Source organism: Aethalodelphis obliquidens, unplaced genomic scaffold (genome assembly GCF_003676395.1).
Source record: "Aethalodelphis obliquidens isolate GAN/ISIS:26980383/991018 unplaced genomic scaffold, ASM367639v1 scaffold131, whole genome shotgun sequence".
In the NCBI taxonomy this organism is placed as follows: domain Eukaryota; kingdom Metazoa; phylum Chordata; class Mammalia; order Artiodactyla; family Delphinidae; genus Aethalodelphis; species Aethalodelphis obliquidens.
In genome coordinates, this window is record NW_020838075.1 from 990551 (window position 1) to 1006773 (window position 16223).

At 53.0% G+C, this 16223-nt stretch overlaps 1 protein-coding gene across 1 annotated transcript; it reads left to right on the plus strand.

Moving 5' to 3' along the window:
* Positions 1-581: 581 nt before the first annotated feature.
* On the plus strand, positions 582-16183 carry DHX16 (DEAH-box helicase 16). Its single transcript, XM_027099246.1, is given in 21 exon segments — positions 582-1236; positions 2808-3058; positions 3155-3317; positions 3634-3690; positions 6714-6968; positions 7158-7361; positions 7441-7632; positions 8268-8378; positions 8551-8666; positions 10594-10804; positions 10997-11095; positions 11208-11360; positions 12981-13121; positions 13313-13475; positions 13571-13689; positions 13802-13869; positions 14596-14719; positions 14721-14759; positions 14866-15027; positions 15270-15443; positions 15955-16183. Coding segments are annotated over 21 exon segments (3138 nt in total). The 5' UTR covers positions 582-1029; the 3' UTR covers positions 16084-16183.
* The last annotated feature ends 40 nt before the right edge of the window (positions 16184-16223 follow it).

The following is a 16223-nucleotide window of genomic DNA, read 5'->3' on the forward strand; positions in this document are numbered from 1 at the left end:
TTGCACATTCCTTAGTTTGCAGATCTTTTAAAATAACTTCCAGAGACAGCGCCAAGAAAAGCGGGCACCTTTATTTTTTCTCCACATCCCAAGTCTTCTCCTGCCTGGAGTCCTCTTTTAAGCCTAACCTGTATTCACTTCTGCGGAAAGTACCAGTCCTAGCAAAGATCACTTCTAATCAGCACGGCCTAATCTGTAATAAGCACGGACCTGATCCTCTAATTTGAAAGACTGCCCCACCAGCCGCGCGCGCCCGCGCGCGCACACACACACACACACATACACCTTGCATTATTTTTGGCTCCATGGAACTTACATGTCTATTTATTTATTTATTTATTTTTGCGGTACTCAGCCCTCTCACTGTTGTGGCCTCTCCTGTTGCGGAGCACAGGCTCCGGACGCGCAGGCTCAGCGGCCATGGCTCACAGGCCCAGCCGCTCCGCGGCACGTGGGATCCTCCCGGACCGGGGCACAACTCCGTGTCCCCTGCATCGGCAGGCGGACTCTCAACCACTGCGCCACCAGGGAAGCCCACATGTTTTATTTTTTATGTATCTTGTCTCCGCCCCCCTCAAGCCACTGTAAATTCTGTGAGGGATTTGTTTCTGATTTGTTCTTTGGTATATCCCCGGAACTAAAACTGCCTAGCACACATTAGGCTCTCAGCATTTGTGGAATGAAATGAGTGAGTGTAACACCCAGGAGTGACCAACAGAGGGCGAAAGAGAGATTCGGTGGGGGAGGAAATGAAAATGTTTTATCCCAAGCTTCGAGTACAATTCCGCAAGATTTGACTTCGCTCGGCCACCGTAGTGCTTAGGCCGGAAAAAGTGCAGCTACTTCCGGCTTCCGAGGTCCGGGGAGATTGCTTTGGGCTGTTGGAAACCGAACCCCCAGGTCCTAAGGCAGCTTCTTTGTGGAACAGAGGCTCCGGCCCGGGGCTTCAGGCCTCCGGGTGACCCGCCCGGCCGCCAGCGAGGCTGCTCGAGACACTCTCAGGGCCGGGAATAGGGAGCGTGAGTCGCCATGGCGACGCCGGCGGGACTGGAGCGCTGGGTGCAAGACGAGCTGCACTCGGTGCTGGGACTGAGCGAGCGGCATGTGGCCCAGTTCCTCATCGGTACCGCGCAGCGCTGCGCCTCGGCAGAGGAGTTCGTGCAGCGCTTGCGAGACACCGATACCCTGGACGTCAGTGGGCCGGCCCGGGACTTCGCCTTGAGACTCTGGACCAAGGTGCGGCGTGGGGGTGGGGGGCGGGCATGGGAGCGGCAGGAGAGGGGGTGGAGCGGGGGCGGCGCCCCCAGGTTATTTGTCCTGGTGAGGTCGGGCTAACTGTCCAACCGAGAATTAAATAAGCTCAGTTCACCAGCATTTCTTCTTTGTCCGTTATCGCCTACGGGCTGGACGTCTACTTCCGTGGAGAAGATTGAGAATGGTTTAAGTGTGTTGGATTAAGCGCTATAGAGCAGTGTTTCTCAAACTTTAACAGGTACAGGATTCATGCAGGGCTTTTGTTAAAATGCGGGTTCCGATTCGGTAGGTCTGGGATGGATTCTTCGTTTCTTCATTTCTAACAAATCTAACAAGTTTACAGGTGATGGCTGGTGGTCCACAGACCATCCTTTGAATAGCGAGGCTATAGAATAGATGTGTAGGCCGGTGCTGTGGGAGGGCAGAAGGGGTGGGAGTTAGGATCGGGAAAAGCAGACCCAAAGATTCCCTGGAATTTGTCACGTAGAGAGGGGAGAAGAGTACAGGTGTAAAGGTTAGCTCCTGGAAGACAAGACTGTATTTCTTTTTTTAATGAAATATTTTTAAAATAAATTTATTTATTTTATTTTTGGCTGCGTTGGGTCTTCGTTGCTGCACGTGGGCCTTCTCTAGTTGCGGAAAGCAGGGGCTACTCTGCGTTGCGGTGTGTGGGATTCTCATTGCAGTGGCTTCTCGTTACAGAGCATGGGCTCTAGGCTCGCAGGCTTCAATAGTTGTGGCACGTGGGCTCAGTAGTTGTGGCTTGTGGGCTCTAGAGCGTCCACTCAGTAGTTTTGGTGCAGGGGCTTAGTTGCTCCGCGGCATGTGGGATCTTCCCAGACCAGGGCTCAAACCCATGTCCCCTACCTTGGCAGGAGGGTTCTTAACCAACTGCGCCACCAGGGAAGCCCGACAAGACTGTATTTCTTGTCTTTGTATTCCTACCACCTAACTGCACCTTGCAGAATTAGAGCTTAGAAAGTATCCAGTAATACTAAGTGTTGAGCTTGTTCAGAGAATGGTGGATAACCTGGTGTGGATATCCCATAAGATGCTTGGTGAGAAATGAGGTTAGAATGTAAGGGATGGGAGAGTAGGAACTTTATGTTAATCTGTTTACCAGTGTATCCCTGGAGTCTGGTACAGTGCCAGGCCTGTGACAGGCCTCTGCACAACAATCCTGGCCAGTCCTTGGGTAAGAATGACTTAGTCATTGGGAAGAACAGAGGCTGAGCAGTTGAGAATTGGATATGAGTATGTAAACTCCATGAGGGCAAGAGTTTTTGTCTCTTTATTTATCCCTGTATCTCTAGTACCTAGCAGTGGGTGCATGGGACAGGCTTCGATAAATGTTTGTTAAATGAACGACTGAAAAGAAGTTTGGAAGCTGAGAGGCCCTATTCAGGCTGATGGACATGGTGTGAAGCCTTGGGGGAGGGAGAGGATGAAGGCCGGTTTAAGGTCAAGTTACTCCTTAAATTAGGAACAGGGCAGAGTAGGTGGGCAGGGATCAGGAGTTGGTCACACCCCCTTATCCTCTCCTCTTCTGACAGGTCCCAAGGAAGGCTGTGGTGGAAAAGCCAGCTCGGGCAGCAGAGCGAGAGGCCAGAGCCCTGCTGGAAAAGAACCGATCCTACAGGTTGCTGGAGGACAGTGAGGAGAGCAGCGAGGAGACTGTGGGCAGGGCCGGGAGCAGTCTCCGGAAGAAGCTGAAAAAACGGAAACACCTCAGGAAGAAACGTCAGGAGGAAGAGGAAGAAGAAGAGGAGGAAGAGTTTTCTGAGAAAGAAAAGAGGAAGACACAGTAAGTCAGAAGTAGGGTGAGAGAGGATGGGGCAGGTGGATGATGGGACAGTAAGCCTCTGGATGCCCTTAGTTAATGCTCTGGGCTGGGCTGCAGGGGGAGTAAACAGCAGACGGAGAAGCCAGAGTCAGAGGATGAGTGGGAGCGGACAGAGCGAGAGCGCCTTCAGGACCTGGAGGAGCGCGATGCGTTCGCCGAGCGGGTTCGGCAGCGGGACAAGGACCGGACTCGCAACGTCCTGGAGCGGTCAGACAAGAAGGTGTGTAGGAGCAGCACGTCCCGTCAGTGCCCAGAAGATCCCTGGGTCCAGTGTGAGGTTGGGTGTGATTGCAGATAGTGATCTCTGGGAAGACAAGGGGCTGCCTCCAGTGATCTGGTAATGTCTTTGGGTCTTTGGGCTAAGGTGGCTCTCTGCTGAACCTGCAGCCCCAGAGATTCCTCAGTGAAGGGGGAACATTTCTTTGTGCCGGGGAACATTTTTTTTGCTAGGGAACATCAGGATGATACCTGTGATTCTAGAAGGGCAATGGCTGTGGGTGTGGGGACTTTTGGCCACTCTTGCCTTCTTCTCCTAGGCTTATGAAGAGGCTCAGAAGCGCCTCAAGATGGCTGAGGAAGACCGGAAAGCCATGGTGAGTCCCAGTGCCCAGGAAGACAAAAGGAAAGACTTACTGAAGGAGTGTGGTTAAGGATAGGGAGAAAGTGTGCACAGGAAGTGCAGTGGAGCTGCTGGTGGGGTGTTGGGTCTCTGGAGGAGGGGGCTTGGTTGACAGGAGCCTGCTGAGGATGGATTAAGTTGTAGAGGGAAGAAAACGGCCCAGAAACCCTTTTTGACTCCTAGGATCAGATCACACTGTGTGTTAGTGAGGAGAGTGTGAGCTTTCCCTGTTCCTGAGAGTTAAAGAGATGTACTCCAAAGGCAGCTGGGTGTTCAAGGGGCGGCTGCAGGACAGGGGCAGAGCAGAGTCCTGCTGCCCACGGGCGTGCTGACCCCTGAGCTTGGGTACAGCATCTCCACATACCTTCTTACCACCTGATCCCTCCGTGCCCCACGGGGCCTTGTGATCTCCCACTGGTTTCCTGATTTGGTCTTCTCACTGCACGGGGACAGAGCCCTTGTAATTCATGAACTGGACTTGTTACGGGGTTAGCCTAGGTAGGGTTGCAGTTTTCCAAAGGCCTGGTCTTCCCATTAAGTCACACTTAGATTTCCCCAAAGAATTTTGAGGCTCTTGGTGTCCCGAAAATGGCCTAGTGGCCATCAGCTCTCTCCTGACATATCCATCTCAGCTCACACCCCACAAAGTGACTGTGGTCAGACTTCTGAGACATCTCTCGATGCTGGTGTAGTGTTTTTACTTTCCTGAATTATTCTTTTCTTTTTCAATTATGAAAATTTTCAAACAAATAGAAAAATTGAAAGAATAATATAAGGCAATTTTTTTAAAAATTTATTTATTTATTTATATTTTGGCTGAGTTGGGTCTTTGTTGCTGCGCGTGGGCTTTCTCTAGTTGCAGCGATGGGGGGCTATTCTTCATTATGGTGCGCGGCCTTCTCATTGCGGTGGCTTCTTTTGTTGCGGATCACGGGCTGTAGGCATACAGGCTTCAGTAGTTGTGGCGTGTGGGCTCTAGAGCGCAGGCTCAGTAGATGTGGCGCATGGGCTTAGTTGCTCCGTGGTATGTGGGATCTTCCCAGACCAGGGCTCGAACCTGTGTTCCCTGCATTGGCAGGCGGATTCTTACCCTTGCGCCACCAGAGAAGTCCCTGCAATGCCTATGTAAATGGCGGCTTTTTTCTTTTCCTCTCTTTTTGAACCATTTAAAAGTTTTAGACATCATGGCATTTTGTCCCATCAGCATGTACCTGGTATGATATTTCTCTAAAACCACAGTGCCTTTGTCACACCCAGGCAGATGTTTCTCATATATCAACTAAGAACCTGCCTACAGTAAGATTTCCCCAGTTACCCCAAAATGTCTTTAATAACTGCTTTTTGCAAACTGGAATCCAGTCAGGGTTCACGTATTGCATTTGGTTGTTAGGTTTCTTCAGTTTGTTTCACTTCCCCCTTCTCTCTCTTTCTTTCTGTCTCATCTTGTACCGTGTCCTACATTCTGGATTTATCTGATCCTTATCTTGTGGTATTAAGTTCTGTCCCAGTGCTTTCTTTAAAGTGGAAATTGGGTCCACAGCTTGCTTAGACTCAGATTAAACAGCTGTGGCAGCAACACCTCTTGGGTGGTGACGTGCCCATCATATCAGGGGGACACACTGTCCAGCTGTGTGCGCGTTAGTGCTGGTATCCTTCCTGCCAGCAGCCTCTCAGCTAATGGTTTAGCAACCACTGCTAATCCTTTCCTGAATCACTTATGTCATGGGGGATTGCAAAGTGGTGATTTTTGGATCCTGACATTCCTTCTACATTTATCAGCTAGCCTCTTTATATAAAGAAGAACTTTTCCTCAACAACAAGGAATGGGCTACAGTGCCTTCCTCAAAGTGAGGGCAAATGCTTAATTGTTTCCTTTTAATTACTAATTTTCAGAGTAAAGAGTCTGCTGTAATAGTCACCTCACTGGTGACAGAAGTTTTTTTCCCGTTGTTTGTACGCATGTCATGTTGGACTCATGAATTTTTATTTCTCAGTATTTTATAATTGCATATCATTATTCTTTTCGATGCTCAAATTGCCCTGATTTCTTGCCCATATTTTAAAAAGACATCCATCTGCCTCACCCATCAGGCCGAAGGAGTATTTGATTGTGGTACTCAGGTCAGGTCATGAGCATAAACTCCATTTTAAGACGTGATAGAACAAACAAGAAAAACCAAGCAATTAAATCAAATCAGGGCCCCCAAGGGGAGGGCAGCAGTGGGGTTTTGTCACTGCAGTAGAGGAGCTTGTTGTGAACACAGGGAAGATTGTGTTGCCACAGTGGGAGGGCTTAGGGTTAGGGTTCAGAAAGGCCTTCAGCATGTGGCCAGTCTGCTGTCATCCACAGTGTGTCCTGAAAAGCCTGTATTGAAAGGAAACACGTAGAAGCCAAATGACCCATTGTCTGAGGGGGAGAAGTTAGTCCCCGAGCTAAACATCCCTCATTACATTTTGCCTCACAGAACCACTCTCTGATGCTTCCAACCTTTTTGTGTGTAATTTATTTTTCCCTTTTCCTCAAACTGCAGTCATTTGGTTCAAGACGGGGGAGCATATCACTGGGGAGGAAGAATACCTATTTTTGGCTCACCCAGGGTTTCCAACTGTCTCAGTTGTTTTCAGTTTGAGACCTGTGCTTCCAAATGCTGGTATCAGCTGTTATGTTTTTCCCCTTTCCACTAAGTCGAATAAAACAGCAAGAGTACAATATAAAATATGCACATAATCACCTTAGCTCTAGTGAATTTATATTGGCAAAGATGGTCAGGCTGCCTGGAAGGACGTCCAGCTGGGTCCTCCTGCTGGAAGGCAGCGTGTCGGCCCAGCGTTGGGCATGTCGTCAGTCGCGTTGTCCAGTGCAGAGGGAAGGAAGGTAGAGGACACATCTTTAGGTTCTCTTGCCGGCCTGTCGGAGGTTGTCACTCTTAGGGGTATGTGAGGAAAAGGGTCACTCTTCCAGCGAGAAGAGGCTCTGACTGCCCTGGGCTGACCCAGGTCCCTGAGCTGCGGAAGAAATCCCGCCGAGAATACCTGGCCAAGCGGGAGCGCGAGAAGCTTGAGGACCTGGAGGCCGAGCTGGTGGACGAGGAGTTCCTCTTTGGGGATGTGGAGCTGAGCCAACATGAGCGGCGTGAGCTCAGATACAAGCGGCGAGTGCGGGATCTGGCCCGGGAGTACCGGGCGGCTGGGGAGCAGGAGAAGCTGGAGGCCACCAATCGCTACCACATGCCTGAGGAGACGCGAGGACAGGTGAGGCGAGGGGGTCACCGCTTCAGCCCCGGTCCCCGAGCAGATGGGAGGGAAGACTTCCGGGGCTTGGGCGGTGGCTTGGCTGGCCCCTTCCTTGTCTTGCCTTTCTCCGGGGGCGGGGGTAGCGGCTGGGGAGGGGGTGCTGGGCAGAGAGGGCAGCTCTGTCTCCACGTGCCCCTCTCTCTTTAGCCAGCACGAGCGGTGGATCTAGTGGAGGAGGAGTCCGGTGCCCCTGGGGAGGAGCAGCGGCGCTGGGAGGAGGCCCGGCTCGGGGCAGCGTCCCTGAAGTTTGGGGCCCGAGATGCTGCCTCCCAGGAGCCCAAGTATCAGCTGGTGCTGGAGGAAGAGGAGACCATCGAGTTCGTCCGGGCCACTCAGCTCCAGGGTGACGAGGTGAGGTGGTGGGCGCTGGGATGTCCCGAGGAGCGTGGGAGCCGGCCCTGAAACTCACAGCCCTTCTCCTCCTTCTCAGGAGCCGTCAGCCCCACCCGTTCCAACCCAGGCCCAGCAGAAGGAGTCCATCCAGGTCGTCCGCCGCAGCCTCCCAGTGTTCCCGTTCCGCGAGGAGCTGCTGGCCGCCATTGCTAGTCATCAGGTCCTCATCATCGAAGGCGAGACAGGCTCGGGCAAGACCACCCAAATCCCACAGTACCTCTTTGAGGAGGTATGGCAGCCTCAGCCTCCGCTGGCGCTGACCAGCACAGTCCTGTCAGCTCTTTTACGTGGGATTTTGAGTAGTCACTTTCCTTCTGTATTTCAGTCCTTTAGTCTTTTCTGCTAAGTGGTGAGGTTCTCGAGAATAAGGACCACACCCTTTTCATGCTTCTGTTCTCACTTCCTGCCACGGTGTCCATGCCTGATAGGTGTTCTGTAGGTTAGCGTTGGAAGGAGGTATAGACGGTTAGGTGGTGGCGTGTGGGTGTGAACATGGACCCCGCTCCACCAGCCTGGCCTCTGCTCCTCTGCAGGGCCAAGGAATGAGGAGTGAAAAGACTTTTCCTGCTTTTTTACCTTCCCTTGTTCCCCTTGCTTTTGGGTCTGCCCAGCCGGTCAGTCCTTTTCCAGCTTGAATCTCACAAAGCCCCGAACTTGATGACCCAAAGGGCTGGGACTGCCTAGGGCTGGGTGAGGACCCTTTATGGGCCCTGGGTCTGCCATCCTATCCGTTTGCCCTTCTTGTCTGGTTTTCTGCTCTGTTTCTCTGTTCCTCCTGCCCTGCATTTCCAACTTCTCTGAATTGCTGGGCCCCAGCTGCATATTTGTCAAAGTGAAAACCTCCTCTTTCTTCTTGTCATGCAGGGTTACACAAAGAAAGGTGTGAAGATTGCCTGCACCCAGCCCCGGAGAGTGGCAGCCATGAGTGTGGCTGCCCGAGTGGCCCGGGAGATGGGTGTGAAGCTTGGGAATGAGGTGAGATCTGTGAGGACTGAGGGACGAGGGGAGCCCCTAGGGTCTGGGACTCAGCCCCCGCTGCCTGCAGGTCCCCTCAAACCCCACTGGTCCAGTTGCTCACCCTTGTCCCTTTGCCCTCCCTTCTGGGGGCAACAGCCCAACTGTCGATCACTAATGGCCCACATGACAGGTCGGCTACAGCATCCGCTTTGAGGACTGCACATCAGAGCGAACTGTCCTGCGCTACATGACGGATGGGATGCTTCTCCGGGAGTTCCTCTCTGAGCCTGACCTTGCGAGTTACAGGTATGCACAGGCCCCCCAACTCCCACGAGAGGGGGTGCTGCCCGCCTTCACCTCCCTCCGGTCTGCTGCCCTCCTGTTCTTCAGTACCTTCCTTTATCTCCTTTAATCTTTGGCTTTTCCCTCCTATCTTCCCACCTGGCCATTTTGGACATTGTCTTCTCTTCTGATTTATCCACCAGTTCTTTTTTCTTTCTTTCTTTATATATATATATATTTTTTGCGGTACGCGGGCCTCTCACTGCTGTGGCCTCTCCCGTTGCGGAGCACAGGCTCCAGACGCGCAGGCTCAGCGGCCATGGCTCACGGGCCCAGCCGCTCTGCGGCATGTGGGATCTTCCCGGACCGGGGCACGAACCCGCGTCCCCTGCATCGGCAGGCAGACTCTCAACCACTGCGCCACCAGGGAAGCCCCTCTTTTTTCTTAAATTATTTATTTATCTATTTTTGGCTGTGTTGGGTCTTCGTTGCTGCGCACGGGCTTTCTCTAGCTGTGGCGAGCAGGGGCTACTCTTCGTTGCGGTGCGCGGGCTTCTCATTGCGGTGGCTTCTCTTGTTGTGGAGCACGGGCTCTAGGTGCACGGGCTTCAGTAGTTGTAGCACGTGGGCTCAGTAGTTGTGGCTCCTGCACTCTATAGAGCGCAGGCTCAGTAGTTGTGGCGCATGGGCTTAGTTGCTCCACGGCATGTGGGATCTCCCTGGACCAGGATCTGAACCTGTGTCCCCTGCCTTGGCAGGCGGATTCTTAACCACTGCGCTACCAGGGAAGTCCTGTCCACCAGTTTTTGAATCTTTATGGTTCGAACAGTCTTAGAACTGAGATGGGCCCGGAGGGTAGAAGAGGCTGCAGAGAAAGCCTTTCTGTGTCTCCCCAATTGTTCCCAGAGTTCAGAAAACAACCAGGATGGTAGAATGGTGCTGTTGAGAAGCCACGTGAAGACCACTTGCAAAAACTTAGAATGTTCAGCTTGGAGGGGAAAACTCAGACATCCTGGTTCCCTCTAAATGTGTGAAGGGCTATTATTACATGAGAAAGGGACCAGACTTGTTTTATGTGACCCCAGAGAGCACAGCTAGGAGCCATGGGGGAGGTTACAGGGAGGCGGATTTCAGATCAATACTGACAAGCCATAGTGTGGCAGAGATTGCGGGGGCTGTCAGAGTGATTGCGCCCTGACTCTTAAGCCTCTGGCCCACGTCTTGGAGTGGCTTGATCCGTGAATAATGAGTTCTCAGTGCCGGCATTGGCCAAGCAGGGGTTGGATGAGCATGTCTTGTGGGGGAGAAGTGATTCATGGATGGGATGAGGGTGGAGCCAGGCCAGCTGAGCAGTACTTGCCTTTTCAGCTCTTAGGAGACTGTGGATTTCCGGTCCTAGAAGGTTACAGTGGAGCAATGGGACAGATATGATTTGGTCCTTTCCTCAGAGGAAAAACCTCTGAGAACCCATGGAAGGCCAGCTAATGTGAGAGTGTTCAGGCTGTGGGGTTTTCCCATCACGCCAGCCTGCTTTGTGAAATGGCTGAGGACTTCACCATCATGGTCACAGTTAGGCACAAAGGGTTGATGTGGGGGATGAGCTCCTGCGGGCTTGGCAGGAAATCCAAAGACTAGAGCAAGGAGAAAGAAGGTGACACACTTGTAGCTAAGTTACGAGGAGACCAAGAAGCCTGCAGAGTCCTCTCAGGTTGGGGTGGGAGGGCTCACCCGGCCCCTCTCTCCAGAAAGAGGCATCAGGGTCAATCAGGGATGCACGGCAGGTGCCCCAGAGGACCCCGGGAGCTTCGGGGCTGTTCACATCATGGTGCTTCAGGTCTGTCTGTTCCTTCCTAGCCAGGATAGGGGCCTGTCCTCTCATCCGGCGACCCCAGTGTCCCCTCCTGCATTACCCACCTCCCCTTGCTCACTGGTGCCCCCGTTCCTTCCTCAGCGTGGTGATGGTGGATGAGGCCCACGAACGGACCCTGCACACAGACATTCTCTTTGGGTTGATCAAGGATGTTGCTCGATTCCGACCTGAGCTCAAGGTCCTGGTGGCTTCAGCCACACTGGACACTGCCCGCTTTTCCACCTTCTTTGATGACGCCCCCGTCTTCCGGATCCCTGGACGCAGGTTTCCAGTTGACATCTTCTATACCAAGGTGCCCCCTCAGGGAGGTTGGGCTTAAGAGTAAAGGCAGTGGAGCCTTTGAAGGAGATTGTCCCAAGGAGGGGAGGAAGGGATGGAGAGTCCAAAGGGAAACTGGGATAAAGTGTATGTCGAGCTGGGAGGAGAGGAAGAGATTTGCCTGAGCAGGTGGCCTTCCTGTGACCCTGCCTCCTCCCCCCCACAGGCTCCAGAGGCAGACTACCTGGAGGCCTGTGTGGTGTCTGTGCTGCAGATTCATGTGACCCAGCCCCCTGGGGATATCCTGGTGTTCCTGACAGGACAGGTGCGTGATGTGGGGGAGGGGGTGTGATGTGTGTATCCCAGGGGAAGACGGGGCTGGCAGGTCAGCCTCTCGTGACTCTGGGTCCCACACAGCTCTCCCCACCCAAATCCAGGAGGAGATTGAGGCTGCCTGTGAGATGCTCCAGGATCGCTGCCGCCGCCTGGGCTCCAAAATCCGGGAGCTCCTGGTGCTGCCCATTTATGCCAACCTGCCTTCCGATATGCAGGCGCGGATCTTCCAGCCCACGCCCCCTGGGGCACGGAAGGTCAGTTGGAGAAACCCACATTCTTCACCCGTGTGGTTCACGCAACTAGTAGTGAAAAGGAAGGTGTGTGCCTGCCCTGTGCAAGGTGTGTCCTGGGCACTGCTGCAGCTGCGAGGCGGGGTGGCAGTTCCTTGCCTCTGGAGCTGGAGAGAGAGGGTGATGACAGCGGGAATGGCGAGATAGCCAAATGTGTGATCCAGGAAGTGAGCGTGGTGGAGGTGCAGAGGAGAAGGGAGGCCCTTGGGGTGCCAGGAGGCGGGGTTCGGTCTGGAGGACCTTTAGGGAAGATGATGGCGGAGTATCAGAGGAAGGCTTAGGGGGTGTCTGAAGTCAGAGTACTCGAGCAGGCTTAGGGGAAGGCTCACATGGTGAAGTAGTGGGAGACAGGCTAAAAACAACTTTGAATGGTGATTAGAGAGGGCCTTTGATGGCAGGAGAAAGAGTGTGGACTTTAGACCAGTTAGTGGCCATCAAAGGATTTTGAGCAAAGATGTAACTTTTCATTCAACAAATATTTAAAGAGTTCCTCCCATGTTCCAGGTACTGTTCTAGGGGATGAGGGTACAGCAATGAACAAAACAAGTCGCTAGCCTCATGGAGTTTAGTCTAATATAAGTTAGGAGACAATGAACACATAAATACCTAATAGCAATTTGTGGCAAATGCTCTGAAGAGGTACAGTGCGGCATGGGAAGACAGAGGCTGACTCCGGGGTGTCAGGAGAGGAATGGCAGGAAGGGATTTTCCTTAGGGTGTAGGGAAGGCCTCTCCCTCTCTGATAAGGTGAGAGTGAAGCTGGGGCCTCACCCAGGCCAGGGAAGGAGCCAGGCTGACATCTGGGAGAAGGGCGCGCCAAGTAGAGGGAATAGCGCACGCGAAGGGCGGGCGTGAGGATGGGCGTGAGGCGAGCTCAGCAGTGGGCAGGGATGGAGCGAGGAGCCCTGGTGCTAGGAGATGAGATCAGAAAAGTAGCCAGGGCCTGGAGGACTCAGGGCCTGAAGGGGTTTGGATGTGATTCTCAGGTAGGGTGGGAGGCCACTGATGGATGGCGGGGAGTGATGTGACAGGCTCACATTTTAAAAGGACCATTCTGGATGCCGTGTAACCAGGGCTAGGAGTAGAGCAGGGAGACTCATCAGGGGGCTGTTTTAGGGAGTAACGTGTAAAGGTGAATATGAAAGTGACAGTGGGGCTTCCCTCGAGGTCCAGTGGTTAGGACTCCACGCTTCCACTGCAGGGGTCGCGGGTTTGATCCCTGGATGGGGGAACTAAGATCCCACATGCTGTGCGGTGCGGCCAAAAACTAAAAAACAAATTAAAAAAAAAAAAAGTGACAGTGGGGAAGATGGGGCCGGAAGCTGACACCCCCAGCTCCCACCTCTGAAAAAACCCCTGAACCTCCTTCATTTCCTTTCCTGTCCTTTCCGCCTTATGCCCTGCTAATCCCCACATCTCCCCTCTTTCTTCTACTGGCCTGTCCCCCTCTCCCGACCTTGGCCACAAATCTCCTCAGCTCCTGCTCCTTTGCACCTGTTCATCTACTCCACGTATTCCAGAATTACTTCCTCTGGGTAACTAGGTGGGTGGGATTTACCGGCGATCCCACATCCTCTCATTCAGGTAGTTGTGGCAACGAACATCGCCGAGACCTCGCTCACCATCGAGGGCATCATTTACGTGCTGGACCCGGGGTTCTGTAAGCAGAAGAGCTACAACCCGCGCACGGGCATGGAATCGCTCACCGTCACACCCTGCAGCAAGGTTGGCCTGGGCTTGAGCAGGGTCTCCACGGGGCGAGGGGGAGAACAGGCCAGCTCAGAAGCGGTGGAGGCTGCTTAGAGCAAGGGGGATTAGCGGTCCACACCCTCTCAGATTTCTTGCAGAAATACTGCCCTTTCTCTTTTCCATCACCAGATGGTCCGTGGGCCTGACAAACTGTCCTTTCTTTCCAGGCCTCAGCCAGTCAGCGAGCTGGTCGGGCGGGTCGGGTGGCTGCAGGGAAGTGCTTCCGCCTGTATACCGCCTGGGCCTATCAGCACGAGCTGGAAGAAACCACAGTGCCCGAGATTCAGAGGACCAGCCTGGGCAACGTCGTGTTGCTGCTCAAGAGTTTAGGTGACTGGGGTCCCCCAGTCCTCCTGAGACAGAAGGGGTGGGGCTAGCTTGTCCTTGTGAAGGGACTCTGTTCTACCCCTCACATCTTTCTCCAGGGATCCACGACCTAATGCACTTTGATTTCCTGGACCCTCCGCCATATGAGACCCTGCTGCTGGCTTTGGAGCAGCTGTACGCGCTGGGGGCCCTCAACCACCTTGGGGAGCTCACCACGGTGAGGTGGGAGGGCGGCAGGCTGGGGCAGGAGGAAGGCTGGGGTGACCCCTCGAGAGTTGGCGGGACACCTGAGGGAGGAGTGGCCTCAACTCTCTCTTTCCTCTCCTTAGTCTGGTCGAAAGATGGCAGAGCTGCCGGTGGACCCCATGCTGTCTAAAATGATCCTGGCCTCTGAGAAGTAAGCCCCTGACTCGGCCGGGCCCCCAGCACACACACTGGCCCTGCCTCTTTCTGTCTCTGGAGCCATCTTTGCGATCTTGCTTTTTCTGTCCACCACATTATTCTTTAACAAATAACAAGTTATTAGATAACTTTTATTGCCCCTTTTGAGGCCCACAGGGATCAGTAAGACACTGTCCTGTCTTTGGTTATGATTATCAGATGGGTGAAATTGACAAGCGTGTAGAAAATTTGGGGGCATGAATGAAAGTGGAAGATTTTCCATTGTGAGGAGTGCTGAGTGAGGGCTGGTTTGGGGACTTACTCATTCCTAAGGTTTCAGACTAGAGCATTTAGAAACAGCTGTGGAGGGACCACCTTTAAATGCCCTTTCTCTGCTATGGTTGAGGTTAAATGTCATTACGTGAACTTAAAGGGATTGCTATAATGTGCACCTTCATACTGCAGAACCTCAGAGGGCCCCGGTGCCTTCCTGCCCCTGCCTCCCTGGATCTCTCTCCTGTTAACCGTTTTATCTATAACCTGACCCTCACCTCCTTCACCCCCATACCGTTGCCCCTGCCACCATCAATCTACTCTCTGATTTGTAGCCGTTAGCCCAACTTGCTGTCCCCACGTGAGGACATCCACCACACAGTGATCACTTTCCTCCTCACTGCACCTGTTCCTGTTCCTGTTGCTGTGTCTCGCTTTGAACTCCCATGCCTTTCCCTTCCTGCCCCAGGTACAGCTGTTCGGAGGAGATCCTGACAGTGGCTGCCATGCTCTCTGTCAACAACTCCATCTTCTACCGACCCAAGGACAAGGTCGTCCATGCCGACAATGCTCGTGTCAACTTCTTCCTCCCTGGGGGGGGACCACCTGGTTCTGCTGAACGTTTATACACAGGTCACTGGGCTTGGGTGAGTGGGAGTGAGGGGGACGTGGGGGACTCTGGTTCCGCTGTATACTTAACAGCCCCTCTTCCCCCCCTCTTTTTCAACCCTTTTCACAGTGGGCTGAGAGTGGTTACTCTTCCCAGTGGTGCTATGAGAACTTTGTACAGTTCAGATCGATGCGCCGAGCCCGGGATGTGCGGGAACAGCTGGAGGGGCTCCTGGAACGCGTGGAAGTCGGTCTCAGTTCCTGCCAGGGGGACTATATCCGTGTCCGAAAGGTCAGCGTTTCTAGTCTGCTGCTGTCCACCCAGTGTCTCCCGAGGAGCAAGCTTCTCCTCTGGGGCCAGGGGCCTGAGAACGTGCCCCTTCCCCTGTGGAAGGTGTGCTCTCCCTGTGCTTGCTTTCCGGACCACTGAAAGGCCCTTACCTTTCTAGTTCTCCCAAAGCCTGAACTAAAAAGGCAGTGAGTGCTGAGGGTCCTTGCCTTTCCCACTGACTTCCTTTCCCGCCTGCTCCACAGGCCATCACTGCTGGTTACTTTTACCACACAGCACGGTTGACTCGCAGCGGCTACCGCACAGTGAAACAGCAGCAGACGGTGTTCATTCATCCCAACTCTTCCCTCTTTGAGGAACAGCCACGCTGGTTGCTCTACCACGAACTTGTCTTGACCACCAAAGAGTTCATGAGACAGGTGAGGGGACCTTGCCCTGCCCAGGCAGGTGGATTGTGTGGGAGACGGTATCCTGGCAAGCTAAAAACCCAGGTTCACGTTGCTGGGACGGGCAGAGAAATAGGAAAGCACCTTGGTTTAAGGTAGGATAAGGTAGAAATGCATCCTAACAGCTGTCTCAGCATCTGCTAAGATCTGAGAACTGTTTATTCACTCACTAAGTGTTTGAATGCCCATTCTCAGTGTTTCAGGTGCCAGGGTGATAATGAACAAAGCAGATACGAGCTCCATCCTGAGTGTATTTCAGTCTTTATGTTCAGGCTTTTGTTTAGGGTTAGCTTACTTGTGCTCTTGAATAACATGTAGAGATGTGTGTCTGCCCCTGGGATCCAGAGTATTAGAGCCAGGTACCCTTTCACCTAGCCCTGCAGCCAAAGGGGAAAGAAGAGAACCTTCTTTTAAATCACACGCACACATCAGAAACTAGGTTGGACAGAAGGGAGCCCTGCTGATTTTTTCTCATCCCTTCCAGGTATTGGAGATTGAGAGCAGTTGGCTTCTGGAGGTGGCTCCCCACTATTACAAGGCCAAGGAGCTAGAAGATCCCCATGCTAAGAAAATGCCCAGAAAAGTAGGCAAGACACGAGAAGAGCTAGGGTAAAGAGCAGAGAACATAACAGAACAAATAGAATGTTAACACTAGCTCCTTTTCCTTCTGTACATTATTTAATATCTATTAATAAAAATATTTTTAGAGTAAAGCTATGGGGAACCTTAGAGATTCAGAGAAGGTGACATGGA